Raw genomic sequence first — 15,455 nt, forward strand, 5'->3', positions numbered from 1 at the left:
CAGATACACTACTACATATAACTACAAATTTAATGAGTACTTGGAATTTCTCTGGTTGAGGTTTTTTTTAGTAAGTATATCTTAGGGAAAGAGAACCATCAGACAAGACTCTTTTTCTTTATGCCAATAATACAGTTTCTCACATGTGGAGCAGCAGTCACGCTGTTTGAGGATTTTTCCATAATAAATCAGACACAACAGAGCTGTTGCAACCACAGCTCCAGATTTCCCTGTGTTCTCCTAGGGAATCATTTCAAGGAAAAAAAAATATCTGGCATAACAAAAGGTCTTAATTTAAAATCCTGAGGAAAAAAAAAAAACAACCATACAGAAGTCCAAACTATTAGGAGAAGAAAAAAACCAAATTCATAAGGGAGAATCCTCAGGGTCAGAACCATCAGCTGCTTAAAGTGCACACAGACAGCTCTCTCCATCCATGGCCTGGAGGAAAAAACCTGGAGTAAAAGAGCTGTCATACAAAAGCACCATGTGTTGTGTTAATATTTCTGCTGTTTCTCCACTGGGCATTTTTAAGGTAGGTTTCTCAGTGGTTTGGGGATTAGACAGCCCATGCTGAGTTACTGCTCAGCACAGACTGAAGTCTGAGATGTGCAAAAGTGTTGATCGCGGTACCGCATGCTGGAGAGGAGGTCTCAGCACTGCCCTTTGCTGAGCTTCCTTCTGGCCTTTTGTTCTGTCTCTTGGCCAGTCTCCCTGTCGTACCTTAAGTGTGTCCTAGTGACATGGATGAGAGCTCATGGGCCATGCTGGGGATGCTTTCAGGTTTTACAGCACCGAGGGAAGACAAGCGAGCGCTGGAGGACAGGCGGGTTGCAATGCTCTTGCTGAAGATGGTTATATAGGGAAAATAGTCAATCCACTCTACTAAAGCCAAAACCCACAGTGGCCCACAAATTATATTTCCCTGGTTTGCTCCCTGTTGTGGCCCCACTTGCCACACACTGTAAACTGAAAATAAACTGAAGAAAGTTACCACCAGCTGCCTTCTGCTCTCCCAGGAGGCAGCGGGTTCTTTATAGCACCAATGTATGCTCCTGCAGCTGCGTGGAGGGGCTGAGGAAGCCAACAGGACTGGGGCTCACATAAAAGCCCATCAGGGCCAGCACCTGCACTCACAGCTTGTTCTCCCTGGTAGCACTTCAATAACTGATTAAAAACATGTGAAACCCCCCTCACCTCATCCCTGTGTTGGATATTGCACAACAATGTTTAAATACCGTACAAACAAGTCATTCCTACACGGAAAAGGCTGTCAGCAGAGAGGGTCCAGCTCAGCTTGGCATGTACCTGGGGCACTCCTGCCACACCTGACTGCAGCTTGGTGAGTCACGGAGGAAATGGGAGGCAAGAGGAGAGGAACGGAGACACTGTGGCAGGGAGCGTGTTTTTGGGTGATGAAGGCCATCCAGTGCCCTGTGAAGGCCAGAACCAGCCAGAACAGACTGCTTCAGGAGTGCCCACGGGAGCCTGGCTGTCCCACTTTCCAGCTGTTTGCTGCTCCAGCCATCCAGACGCCAGTATTCTGGGTGAGATGGAGAAAGGGAAAAGAGAGAGGAGTGAGCAGTGATGGAAGAGCAAGCATTACCCTTGCCCTCTCCTGGAGCTGATGTTACTGCCAGCCTGAGGCAGCCTGCATTCACACTCTAAAAGCATCACCTACACAGGAAACTCTCCCACCAAGAGCACAATGAAATTCATGCAGTTTTCTCCATTTTTCACAGTTGGCCTCCAGTATGTTGCAGGCTGGAGGCAATAGAACTGTGCTGTGTGGAGTGGAGGTGTTTTGTGTTAAGTGATCCAGTGTGCAGGGCACTGAACTCAGTATCTAAAAGTCCCTTATTAACTCCCCTTATTAAGGACAATTTTGGGGAACACTCCTTGTAGAGAAAGCATCTCCTTAGCCATGGCTAGAGAGGCTGGAAAGAATTTTTATTCCTTACTGGGATCTTCAAGTCTTGTGTGAATCCATGTTTTGCTGCTCTTCACTAATGGTTCACACACACCTTTGATCCCCCCATTGCTCTGCCCCCCTCCCACCACCACACTCAGTACCTACCTCTGCCCCCGGCTGGAGCCGTCCCGGAGTTCTGGTGTGTGCAGGAGGCAGTGGGACAGCAGGGCTGTTCCCCTGCCAGGCTCTGGATCTGGATGGGACAGGATCAGCTGGCAAAGCCCTTTGGGGTGGCCGGGGCCTCAAAATATCCTATGCAAGAAAGATATAGTTTTGAATTCTCAGCTTCAACAGATGCCCAGCCTATAAACAGAGATGATATTTGCATTCCCTTTACATGGTGTGAACTTTTGGGTATGGCCAGAGGTCCTTTGGACCTCCTGGGCTTCTTTCTTATTTTGCAGGTCTGAGCAGGCTGGGTATGGAGCTGCCCACCCCAAGATGTCTGGTTTGGAGTTAACCCCAGGGTTATTACAATCTATGGCTGCATGATGAAAAGCAGGAGATGCCTTACAGAGTGGGCAGGAGTCCCCATCACAGCTGAGCCTTTAGCATCCCTGCCTGAGACAGAGGGCTGAGGGACACAGGTAAACCCATGCCTATGAAGACCTCCCTCTCCCTCTCTGACTCCAGAAGGGAGCACAGGCAGCTGCCATTATGGCTTGTTGTATTACACAGGTGATTTAGTGGTTTTCAATGTGGAAGAGTTTTTCACCTGTCAATTTTCATGAACACAGGATGGCCTTAAGGCTGCTGGGCAGCTGCCTTCAGCCAAGGACAGCCAAACAGGGTAACAGGGTTCCCAGCTTGCCCTGCTTCCCAGATGGAGCTGTGGCCGGAAAGCGCATCATATTCTGGCTATTAAAGAAGGATCCAGGGGTTTTAAGCCCTGAATTTTGCAAATAATAGGGAAGCTATGTTCCAGAGCCTTTTAAATAACCACATTGCTGATGCATTTCAGGCTGGAAGTAAGTTTCACACAGGTACACTCACTGTATGTTTGCCCATACAATGCCTGTAAACACTGTATGTTTATAAACACGTGCCCACACAAATACATGCAGACCCACAAGCAGTTTTTATTTGTTTGTGCACACAGCTGTCCCTAATAGAATACTTGGAGCATTATATTTTCCATTCATCTAATGAATTTCAGTGAAAAGTATGCCCCTGGGGAGGAGTTACCCCCACGAGAGCTGAATGCCTGTTGTTGCTCAGGCTCCGTGCTAAGTGCTGGCTTACAGGTGTTGATTTAACAAACACAGCTGCACTCACGACTTGGAGGGCACCCAAAAACCCTGCAGTCCCCTCAGACTATGCATAAATGCAATGCTTGATGGCTTGTGGATCTATTACTCTCCAAGGATCTTGCCCTGTGACTCCAGGAAGGACAAGGCAGACTAAATTCCACTGACTGCCAAGTCTGAAGAAATCCTATAGGAATAGCAAGAGAGCAAATCTGGCAGATGCTGCAAATGTCTAGGAAGGACACTGACACAGCAAACAGTGACATTAATTATTTCCCCTGTACCTTTTCCATATTGTAGCTCTCCACCAACCCAGAAACAGCAAAGTTTCTTTTGGAAATTTTATGAAAATTGTTCCATCTAGTTGGGCTGACTGAGATAAAGAGACTGGATGCACTGGGGAAGGCACACAATGGAGATTGTGGAGAACTTGTCAACAACCAGCTGGGAAGGATACCTATTCCTTATTGACAACAGTCAGCTTCCTGCTTTTGTTTTAGTTTTCTTTCCTGCTGAAGTGCCGGCTGTTCACAGGAACAATGGAGCTGGACACAAATCCCACTTGCTAAAATTTTCCTCTATAGGAATCCCTCAAGGGTTTGTTTTCCTCTATATCCTTCAGAGAGAGACTGCCTGGGAGCCAACCTCCTGCTACCTGCTGTAACCAGGCCCTTTGCTTTTTTGATGGTCCCAACCTAATATTTTGGCAAAATGGGCTTAAGTCTCTGAGTGATTTACCATTTTTTTCATAAGAATTTGTGATCTGTAGTAAGTTTAGAGCAAAGCACAAGAATCTCCAAAATAACCTCATGGATAGGATGCTCACATAGGATGGGGTCAGTTTGGGTTAAGACTAATGTTTTCTACGAAACAGACTCAAGGTCCCATTCCTGCTCCACATCAAAATTTGTCTGAGGCTCACGAGGCTTTAGTCCAAATGCAAGATACCTGGGGGATCATCCCAAGGAATGGAGATCCTTCGCTCAGTACTGAACCACTGACTGGTAATCTCAGAAGGGCTTGCTGGATGGAGCTCTGAGCAACCTGCTCTAGTGGGAGGTGTCCCTGCCCACAGCAGAGGGGGTGGAACTGGGCAATCTTTAAGGTTCCTTCCAACTCTATGATTGTATGATTCACATGGTAAGAGGAGCTATGCCTGGCTTGCTTAGGGAAAAATTTGTACAGTCCTTTCATTCCTGACAAATGATCTCTGTGACTTGCAGCTAAAAACTCTTTGGATGACCGTGGATGCTGCTCTGTGATCCAAGCTTCAGGTTCAGGTCAGAGGTGTTGGGGGACCTGAATTAAGTAATTGTGTGTGATAGGGTCCAGCACAGAGACTCTCAGCCACACTGCAAAGCAAGGAGAACCACCAGGAACTGTCCTGTGGTGAGATGGAGCACGCACTGGTGAACACGGTAACTCCTACACCCCCCAGGGTGAGGGGCTTCACCAGCCTCCCTCAGAACAAACCTCCCAACAAACAGCATCTGCAGGACAGTGTCAGGACTCCATACCTGAGAGATGGGGGGTTTGGGAGCAGGAGGTGCTGGCCTGCTTGGGGGTGTCCGCCGGGCCACGTCCCTCGGAGGTGCCGGCTGTGCCGGGCCCGCGCCGCAGCTGTAGCTGGAGGAGGAGGCAGATGGCTGCTGCCTGCTTGTTTGGAGCCCTGCAGCTTGCTGGGCAGGAGGTTTTGGTGGGATTTCAGGGAAGCCAATCACCTGTGCAGGAGACCCACAAATCCCAAGATTTAGGTATTTCCGCCTCAAACCACTTTTTTGCTCTGTGATACTTGTAAGGATCTGCGTGAGGTCTATGAGCCACAGTAGAAAATATTGCCTGCAACACCAGCGTGTGTTGCTATGTCTAGTGGACATTGATTAGATAGATTGGGGCAATTTGGGATCATGAGTCAGAACTGGGAATCAAGAAAACAGAGTAATTCAAGCCTTTCTGTGGTGCTTGCAAATAAACTCCCGTGTTTGCCATTTCTACAGTTCTAAGAGAGGGATGTGACAGTAGAGGATCTATCAGGAGAGACAAGCAGCCACACAGGCCTGGTCAAAGCCCAGCTCCTGCCCATAAGAAAATCCCTAGAAACAGGTACTACATTCAGCTCCCACTGACTTTCAGCTACAGGTGATGTCTGTCTATTTTTTTCTTTCATAAAACCAGTCCCTGACTGCAGTGTGAGAGGGAACCACATCCCACATCTTAGGGCAGCTGCTTCTCTCCCCCAGGAGTTGGAATGTGATCTTGGCCCTACCTTCCTCTGCTGCTGGGGGGTTTTCAACTTGAAGGCAGGGTTTGCATGCCCAGTTCCAGAGGTGTCACTGACAACGAGAGAAAGAAAAGCGTGTTATTGTCTTGATACATTTTTCTTTTTTTTCCCCCTGTATTTTCTATTTTAATTTCACCAAAGTAAAAAAAATGAGAAGCAAATACTCACTATACCAACAAACCCATCTAGTTACATTCCTCACAGCCTCTACAATGCCTCTTCTGTCCTGGCACTGAAGGTGGGAGGGGGTGCAAGCAGACAAGGCACAGCACTGACAACTTACCTGAACTGTGGTGTCTTCTTTAGAGAACAGATGGCAAATTTATTCCAGCATTTCAGATAATAGAATAAAAACATGATTCCAATGAGAAGAAGAATGGGAGCCAGGATTGCAAGAGTTATCACGACTGCTGAAGAGCCTGTGGGCAAGAAAGTAGAGTTTGTTAAATGGAAATCTCTCTGGTCCCAATCTAATACAAGTCCTTCTGAAGTGGTACCATCACAGAGTTGGTCCCACTCACCTTCAGGCGAGGGGGGACCACTGTCCAAGCTTCCTCCCCTCCCCTCCTTGTTGCAAAACGGGGGGTCCCACCCCTGGTTGCAGTGGCAGTTCTTGTTGTTATTGCAGACCTGGAGTAGGAGGATTCATAGACTTTAGTGCCAGCTACTAAGGACCCTGCAAGCTAAAACTAATTAAGCCATTGCTGAATAAAGCACTACAGAAGAAACTCTCATGGGCATAAATAGGGAGTTAAGTGCCTGGAAATCTTTTTTTTCAGGGCGTGAAAGTGCCATTTATTGCCTCAGATATTCTCCCTTTCTCCAAAAGACAAGGGTTCTTCAGCTGAAGTGCCAATAACCTGAATTCAGGAGAAATGCAGCATTTAGAAACACCTTTCTCTTATCTCTAAATAGAAGGATATGAAGATTTCTCATTGTTTAGGCCAAATAGCTTGACCCATTCATATTTGGCTTTTCTTTGCATCCCCTGGGGGCACTCCAGAGTAATTTGGGATAAACTGTTCTAAACGTGAATTTTTACTATGTTTTTCCTTTGGCAAGTCTGATATATTTTTTTACTTAATCTAAACTGGGCCCAGAAGATTTCTCTTTAAGATTGCCCCTTCTTGTTTTTCATTCATTGCAATTCATACCCCTCCAGCAGACCTCCTTAAATCACACGTGAAAGGGAAGCTCATGGACAAGAAAATGCATCAAACAGGAAAGGAATGTGCAGATTAATAATCAAGAAGCCAAAGTCTGGAGCAAACCTAAGCATGGTATCAGAACTGAGCTGAACGACCGCCCACAGAAGCCCATCCTGCTTCAGCCTGAAATGGAGATGAAAAGGAAGACACTTACTCCATGCCCATGGCACTTCTTGCTACAACTTTCAAAATCAAAGATGATGGATGTGTTCTGGCAGCGACCCTCAAAGCAAACCTGCAGAGAAAGGATCCAGAAACTCCGTGTTAGCTCTTTGAGCTATGTACCACATTACTGCCTTGTGTTATTTTGTGGCTCGTGGGGTCCCAGGCACCTTGGAAATACAACTAATTCTCTGGGCAGAACAACAGGCCATGAAGGTAACCTCGTTCCCAAGCAAACAGTTAATCTCTAAATCCCACCTAATGTGCATCAGAGGAGTGGGTGCTCTGCTGTCAATAACTTGGCTTAGCTGTGGCAAGTCTCTGAAGGAGCTCTCACATGTCTTGATTTCCAGTTGTGTGTCTTACTTCTAAGCAAAACAACCTCAACTAACTAGCAAATCCCAAAAGTAGCACTGGGCCTGGACTTCATCTGGCAAGGACATAAGGCCTGTGGTGTGTGTTCTTTTCTCTGAAGCCTCTAAGAAATTATTTTTCTAACAAATATAAAAATCTCCTACAAAGGCACTGGACATAAGAAATTAATGGCTCGATAACCAAAAAGCACATTCTGGATGGAAAACTGATACGCTGAAACCTCCCCCAAGCCATTTCAGGCAGAACTGTACCTACATGATGGCTCCCACATTTTGTTCCCGTCAACACCAAGCCAGGATCCAGCATCTCCTTTTCCTCACTGTCAGGTCTGTACACGTGGGTCCCTCGGCACATCTGCGTGTTGACAGTTGTGTCTATGGCCACTGCATTGGACTGCACGGGCTTGGAAGCATAGCTCTGGCACTGGATCTTCCCACATTTGGCATCTCTGATTTCAAAGAAAAGGCTAAAGTGATTATTTCTGGCCTGCTGGATGTTTTGCAGGCATCGGCTCTACATGTAAATTAAAGCAGCAGTGTTGAGTCATTGTTCGATGAGCAGACACTGCCCAAGAAATAGCCCAAGCAACAGTGTCTGATGAGAACTGATGGTACCATCTCACAGTCCCTATGGATGGGGGTGATGTCCCCATGATATCCCCACGCCAACCTCAACAATATCACAGTTAAGACTAAGAAATTTTTGTCTCAGATAGAAAGCTACATTTCATTTACAGTTTTAAAAATCCCCTCTTCTGTTGCTTTGAAAAGAAAATATCAACTAGATGTTTGAAAATGCAAAAGGCAGGAAAATGGTGAACTGAAAGTTTCAGTTTTAAGGGCTCTAAGTTCGACAAGGATGCAGTTGGATTCCCAGAAGGCAGAGGGAAGGAGTGAAACCAGTGCATGGATCAGTTTTATCTACTGGCCCATAATTTTGTAATATATAAAAACATGTTCTCCAATGAGCAATTCTTGGCTGCCACTCTGCTTTGTACCTGGTCTCACACTTCCTGTAGTTCCCGTAGATGTCCTTCCCGCAGTTCCCATAGATGTCTCCAGCAGCATTAACCTTCTCAAAGCAGGCATCTGGTGCTGGCCACGCTCCTGCAAGGAAGAGACTCGTGGCTGATTCCTGTGGAGCCTGGCAGCCCATCTCACCCCAGGCCAACCACTCAGTTGTTCTTTTTCTGGAATGCTTTGAGCACGGGAAATTTTTGCTGCCTCCTCCAAGCGAGTAAGGCAGGAGAAAAGGCTCCTCAGACTGAGCCACTGATAACGGGTATGGGAGGTACTACTGCCTTGCACAGGGTGAACAATAGCAGGATGCCACATAATGCTGCCTGTTACCTTACCTGGCCCCCACAGCTGCACACACTGGTCCCTGTATGTGAGGCACATGCCACTGTAGCAATAGGCCCTTCCTCTGTCACAGGGAGCCCCATCAATCTGGTAAGAGTTGGGGGGGCAAAACGGTGACTCGCCAGTGCAGTATTCTGGGAGGTCACAGGGTCCTGACACTTCCCTGCAGAGAGTTCCTGGAGACATCAGCTAAAAAGAGACAATGGGGGGAAAAAATGAATTATTGCTTGGCTCCTTTGTGGTTTCATGCCTGCGCAATGTCTCCCTGTAGATAAGACAGAATCTTGCGTGTCACTTTATCCTCCTTGTCTTAGGTTTTTTGAGGTCAGCAGTGACTCATATAACCATAATTTCATTAACTGGGTGAACTATGCAGAATCAAATTAATGACTGGATCCCCTCCCCAAGCAGCAATGAGATCATTCACAGATGCTGCTGGATCTCATGGGGACACTGATCCATCTCGCTCTACCCTTGGGTAGGATCCAATTTACCTGAACCATTTCTGACAGATGTTCGTGTAATCTGTTCTCAAAGCCCTCCTTGTTTGGGAAGTTTGTTCCAGTGTTGGCCTGTCATTTCTCCTGGAGACATTTTCCTAATGCATAACGTATGTCTCCCTTGCTCATGAGTTTATTCAGTTCATTCTTCTCCTATCCACCATGCACATGGAGAACAAAGGGCACACACAATTACATCTAGGAGGTTGTTCCAAGTCTTTTGTGAAAGGAATGACTCCAGGTGGTTTTCCACATGCTTAGGATAGGTCAGTAAGAGCAAGCAATCAATGTGCAAACAAAGATGAGACTAATAGAGAAATGATTGCCTATGTTCCATTTTTGAATTAATTTGTTGTCAAAGCTTGAGATCTTTGGCTCCAAAATCAGAAACATATTTTAACCAGCCTCTACAAGGGAAGCTGAGATTTAAAATGATAGTGGTCACAGATATATAATTCTCTTTGCCAGCATTTCTTCAGCAAGCACCTAAGCTAAAGGAATTCAACTGCACCTCAGAAAAGAGGGTTTGGAGCCAAGACAGCATCCAGCCTACACCCCAGAGGAAGTGTTTGCTCCAAGAGCTCTGTCTAGATTTCTTCTAGAGCCAAAGGACAGAAATATTAACTCTGATTAACCCCATCCCTAAGTGTTTGAAAGAGGCAGAGTGACTTCATTCCAGCAGCATTCATTGCTCATCTTAAATTATCACAGGAGCAAATTAAATTAATCAGCCAGAAGAAAGGAACCCCACCAGTTTGACTGCACTGGTAGCAGTTGTACCTAAAAGATCAAACCAAGTGAGGAGCTAAGCTCTATTTGGCTGTTTGCTCCTCTTTCCCCTCCAGTTTTCAGCCTCACACTTCCACCCTTGTTATTCTCTCTCCTCTTAGGAAAACCCAGAGCTCCCACCTTGCACTGATGACAGCAGCTGCCGTGGGCACATTCAGCACCTGGCTTCAGGGAGCAGGTGCTGGCATCGCAGCAGGGGTTGTTACACTCCTGGAAGACAGGGAGATGCAGCAGAGGTTACAGGACAGATGTGAGGCTGACACTAATCTGTTCTCATACATGACGAATTACACCACACAAAGTACCTTCCTTCCTTCCTTCCACAGTGTGCTCATGACACACAGCACTGCACAACCATACCCTCTGATGGACTGACTGGATACTACTGGTTGTGCTCATTACACCTGGAGAGTCTGGGCTGCTGGTTCCAGCTCTCTGTTCTCTTATTAGTCAAGGGATGGATTTGGAGAAGTGAGATGCAGTGCTAAGAGAAGCCCCATCCTTATCAGGAATGGAGCTGTAGAAAAAGGGAACTTATATATGAAACTGTAACATCTGGAAGAATTCTTCCTGGACATCAGGGAAAATTTCCTCTCAGAAAAGGCTATTAAGTATTGGAATGGGCTGCCCAGGGGGATGGTGGAGTAAGCATCCCTGGAAGTGTTCAAGAAACTACTGGACATGGCACTCAGTGCTCTGGTCTAGTTGACAGGGTGGTGATCAGTCAAAGGCTGGACTCAATGATCTTGGAGGTCTTTTCCAACCTTAATGATCTGTGATCTAAAAATCACTTTTTCTTCTCTTTTTTAAAGGAAATTTTCATTACCTCTGTTCAGCCCTGGATTACACCATCTCTGAGTTCTGGGATGCATTGTACTACACACTGTGAAGTTAGACATGATATTGAACCTTGCTTTACATTTATATGCAGGGAAGGTATGTGTATCTCCTGCACAAAGAAAACCTGATTACAGATCATATAACTGTATAATAAAACTGTATAATAAAAATATCGTGTCCCACTAAACCCCAAATGGTTGGATCTGAACAATTGTTACCTCCACCTCTCCACAGTCACACTCCTCCCCGTCTTCCAAGTAGCCATTTCCACATTTTTTTCCACCATACATTTTCTTGGTATCTGGCATATTGGAGAGACACATGCCTCCACCAGACTGCAGATAATTCTCCAGCTCTCTTCTGTTGCACTGGTTGAACACCTTGGGGAATGGGTGCCTGAATATAGACAGCGGAGAAAAACATCAAGACAGATCTGGGCAATGATTTAGAGAACCAGAAATGAGCACACGCAAATCCTGACAAATGCCAAAGGACACAGGTCTCTTCCCAAAATCTATGGAGTTGTGCCAAAGCAGATGGTGATTTCACATTCCTGAATTACACTTGAAGACAAGGTGAGACTGCACTGCAAGACTGTCTAGAAACATAATGGCCTGAAAATATAAACTTTACAGAACCAAAATGTGTTGAGATAGATTTGACTTTTGGCAAGCATGGCTGTCCTTACCTGCTCAGTACTGGTGCTGTGGCTTATTTCTAACTGCTTGAACAAGCCTTGGAATCCAGCACTCAGCCTGTGAATAAATGCTTGAACCTAACTGCTAAAAATAACATTTAATTTTTCCTTTAATTTAATAATTCTACAGCCTCATTTTGAAGATTGTGAATATCTTCTGTCACACTAATTATTAATTTCTGTTACTGCATTGCCAGAACCTTGCACTCTGTGTATGACCATGGATGTGTGTGTGCATGCTGTGTGCTCTACTTGCGTGCCACTACATTTTCACTTCTCACATAAATGTTTTTTCTTATTTAGACAAAACCATGCACATAAAAGATATCTATGGGGAAAAAAAACCCTGTTCAAACCTTCTAAACCCTAAGGAGGAAGGCTTGAGGAAAAGTGGAATATGGCTTTAAGTGAATGGGTTTGTCTCACATTTTTCGTGACTGAAATATGTTGTTTCCTCTTCCAAAATGAGCTATTAAATCCCCTGTGGGTTTCTAGAGTCACTCTTGCTTCCCTTTCTCTCAAAGCTGACTATTTCTTCCCTTTTAAACTCACTGAAACCAAGGAGCATTCTTAAGAAAAGAGAATAGGAAAATTTTCCTTTTTACCAGAGTCTAGAGCTCCACTTCTAAATGCTGCCAGGTGCCTACATTATCTAAGGCCAAGCTCAGGCCTAAAGCCTGCTCAGGCAGGAATCAGTTCATTGTGAATTTAGCAAATTGCTACTGACCCATGATCCAGGGTTTTCCTAGCAGTATTTTCTCTATAAACACACTGCCTCCAACAGGCAGCAACAGACTCACCTTCAGTCTGAATTTCTAGTTCTTACTCCACCGAGGCTCTTGTAACAAAGCCCTTTGCATTTCTCCGTGAGACCACATAAGATGAACTCACCCAGTTGCAGAAGCCATGATGCAGCCTCCATCTGCTGCAGGGGTAGTACAGCAGCCAGCTGAGTCGTGATTCATGCCAAAATTGTGTCCCATCTCATGGGCAAGGGTAGCAGCAACACCAATGGCATTATCAGAGTGATCCTGTGCAAGGGCAAAGAGGCACGTCAGCATTTGCCCTGTGCCTGTCCTGTGCACCTCTGTGTCAGTGGGGTAAGTGGCACTGCTCATTACTACATGTAGAAAATATCTACTGAAGGTACTCCTGCCTATAAGCAGGTGAGCTGGAGAACTTCACAGGAAATATTTTCTTCCTGGGCTTTTGGAGGCATCTATCTATGTATTCACTGCTGGCAAGAAACTTTATATTAGGTATTAGCAATTACTTACCATGTTTACTCCTCCTGACTGGAAATCAGAGCACATGGCCATCACGGGAGCCAAGCCTACTGTGGTACCTTTGAAGGGCACACCCCTAAAATCAACCCAGAAAGACCATGAAATGGCACTGAGGCACTTGAGAAGGCAGGCAGAGAAATACACCCTGCAGTGCACAGCTTCACAGATAGAGACAGTGTCAGGGGGACACATTGTCTTGAGTAGTATCTTCAAGTACAGGACATCACAGCAGAGCTACAAAGCCTTAAGATCTGTTTTTCTTGGACTGTTGCTTTGTTTTATGGGTCAGCCAGACAATCCTATTTTTTATAATGGTCTGGTGCCAAAAAGTGCTCCTGCTGAGCTTTGCAACAAGCACAGAAAAGGCTGTTTCTGGATCCTTGGTTGAGTACTGTTTGTGAATACTTAATTTACCCTAAGCCTGATATTTGCCAGCTTGACATTCAGGCACTTGACAGAGTACTAGGTAACACCTTTGAGGTGCAGCCATGCTCAGCTCCTGCCTGGTGAACTGGAATTCTGCACCATCCCTGACAGAAGATCTGAAATGGAAGGCCTTGATATTGTGCTCAGGACATGAGGACATGGCCAAGTGAAAATGAAATACAGTAATGTTAAAGGGAAAAAAAATTCAACCAAACAAAGCAAGAGAAAAGGCATTGTATCTCTGCATTTGAGCCCTACAGGTCCTCTGACTCACCACTATGTCCTGGTGGATGAATTACCATGGAAGAGGTAATGAGATCTGAGAGTTGCTGCAATTTTTTTTATTCCTGCAATTTTTTTTATTCCAATGACATCTGCATTGCTGGCCCTAATGAGATCAGTGGGCCATCAGCCATCAGTCACAGGCCATCAGATCTCAGCACTGAGACCCTGTGTCTCAGCAGGATGAGCTAGGAATGAGTGCCTTCCACAAAGGGCTGAGCTCCCATTTACAGGTCTTGCTTATGGTTTGGATTTTCTTGAAATTGTCCATGTAGCTGTGCCAGATCATGTGCAGCTGCTTGTGATACACAATATTAGTGATGCATTTTGAAGCACGTGTATTGAAACCCCTGCACATCCCAGGACCTCCACCCTTCCTAAAATGGTTGTGTGCTGGGTGCTGGAGCTGAATGCTAGCTGAGAAGCCTCTACATAGATCTACCATTCTGAATCTTAGAACAATATGATCTTACAAAGTGATTTTCCACACACTCAATCCATTTGTCAGAAACAGGAGAAATCAACTTACGTGATTAATTGGGCATTATCGTGTTTTCTGTGCACCCTCTCTTTGCTACTCCAAGCCAGAAAGGACTTCAGGGTGGAGTAGGGGTTCTCAGTTACATCACATTTATTCCAGTTACTCCAGATCTCCAGCCCCACCAAGGCAATCCGGATATTCATGGATCGGTAAAACTAAGATAGAGACAAGCAAAGAGATCATAAAATAAGCACCACAAATTTATTTTACTGTGTTTTAAATCTTGAATATATACCCTGCTAATTGCTACTAGAAATCCATATGTCCAGAGAAGATGCTCCCTCTGGAAATGCATTGCAACTTAGAGCCATAGCTCTGCAGAGAGAAATGTGCAAACACCCACAAACCTAAACTTGACTGTAATAGAGACATTGACCTTTCATTTTTCAGTGAATGACAGACATAATATAGAGAAACAAAGACTGGAGACTGACATCATGTTTTATCTTCAGATATGTCAAAATTCCTGAAAAAAAGGAAGGAAATAATCTGCTGCCCACATCAAGTACAAACAGAAGAAGTATTTATGGGCAGCAGCATGAAGGGAGTGGTGGAAGGAGTTTAAGGGGAGAAGGGGAGTATGAAGGGAGTAAATCTGAAAAGTAGAAAAGTTTACTTCATCAGCACTGGGTAGCACTGCAAGAATGACCTCTGGAGGCTCCTTCCAGCTCTACTTCCCAGGTTTTCTACCATTTCAAGTGAATACATTAGGCCCTTGTCAAAAAGCATTACTTAGGTAACAGATGTAATACAGAGATGTAGTAAAACACAAGATGCTCATGTTGGCTCCAAGGTAAGGAATGGAGATTCCCCCACCCCACTCTTGATGTCCAACAACACAGTTGTTTGGCAGCTGCTCTCCACTCCCCAAGTCATTGGAACTGCCAAAACATTATTCTCTCTCCCAAGAAGCTAGTCTTCCTCTGTCACAATTAATTCTCACATTTCATGATCTGGGCCTTGCTTTCCTCATTTCACACACACCCAATCTCACCTTATCCACGTAATTAGCAGTCTCCACTAATTTAAGCCTTGTTGCTTCAATGCTGAAGTGATGCTTCTGAAACTGAACAAAATGAACATGTCAAGCAGCACAAAGGCAACTAGAAAGAACTGAAATGTGTTCAGACAAGTCACATTACTCTGAGAACAAGAAGGTAACTACGAAGTGAGGCCTGAAAGTCTCCCTTCATTGTACATCTGACTAAAATCCCACCTGTACATGTATATATAGAATTCATCCCTGGCACCCCACTGCAGGGATGTTACTCAAGCAGTGGCAGTAACACAGTGGAGCAACCCAAACTTATCAGTGCCCCCAGAGCCAGGGGCTGACAAAGAGCTGAAAAAGGTGCCAGGTAAAATGTGTGACTTCATCTTTGAGGTCAAGGCTGCCATAGCGCTCATCATATCTCACTCATCCAACCAATTTGTCTGTTTAAACTGCCTGGCAATTAATGAGTTAATTTTAGCAAACTGCTTGATTCA

The 15,455-nt window shown here is 45.3% G+C and overlaps 1 protein-coding gene across 1 annotated transcript in view; it reads right to left on the bottom strand.

Annotated features, from left to right (window-relative positions):
- Positions 1–1,399: 1,399 nt before the first annotated feature.
- Positions 1,400–15,455, bottom strand: part of ADAM19 (ADAM metallopeptidase domain 19) — a 31,539-nt gene continuing 17,483 nt past the window's right edge. Inside the window, exons 8-23 of the mRNA XM_017828198.1 lie at positions 14,962–15,033; positions 13,956–14,122; positions 12,710–12,794; positions 12,324–12,463; positions 10,954–11,131; positions 10,016–10,105; positions 8,600–8,795; positions 8,243–8,351; positions 7,501–7,693; positions 6,863–6,943; positions 6,022–6,130; positions 5,784–5,919; positions 5,486–5,552; positions 4,737–4,940; positions 2,078–2,224; positions 1,400–1,543 (exon numbers count right to left, since the gene is read on the bottom strand). Coding sequence (XP_017683687.1) covers positions 1,469–1,543; positions 2,078–2,224; positions 4,737–4,940; positions 5,486–5,552; positions 5,784–5,919; positions 6,022–6,130; positions 6,863–6,943; positions 7,501–7,693; positions 8,243–8,351; positions 8,600–8,795; positions 10,016–10,105; positions 10,954–11,131; positions 12,324–12,463; positions 12,710–12,794; positions 13,956–14,122; positions 14,962–15,033 — 2,049 coding nt within the window. The 3' untranslated portion in view covers positions 1,400–1,468. The remainder of the gene's footprint in view (positions 1,544–2,077; positions 2,225–4,736; positions 4,941–5,485; positions 5,553–5,783; positions 5,920–6,021; positions 6,131–6,862; positions 6,944–7,500; positions 7,694–8,242; positions 8,352–8,599; positions 8,796–10,015; positions 10,106–10,953; positions 11,132–12,323; positions 12,464–12,709; positions 12,795–13,955; positions 14,123–14,961; positions 15,034–15,455) is intronic.

The sequence above is a fragment of the Lepidothrix coronata genome, unplaced genomic scaffold (genome assembly GCF_001604755.1).
Source record: "Lepidothrix coronata isolate B3197 unplaced genomic scaffold, Lepidothrix_coronata-1.0 Scaffold146, whole genome shotgun sequence".
NCBI classification, from domain to species: Eukaryota; Metazoa; Chordata; class Aves; order Passeriformes; family Pipridae; genus Lepidothrix; species Lepidothrix coronata.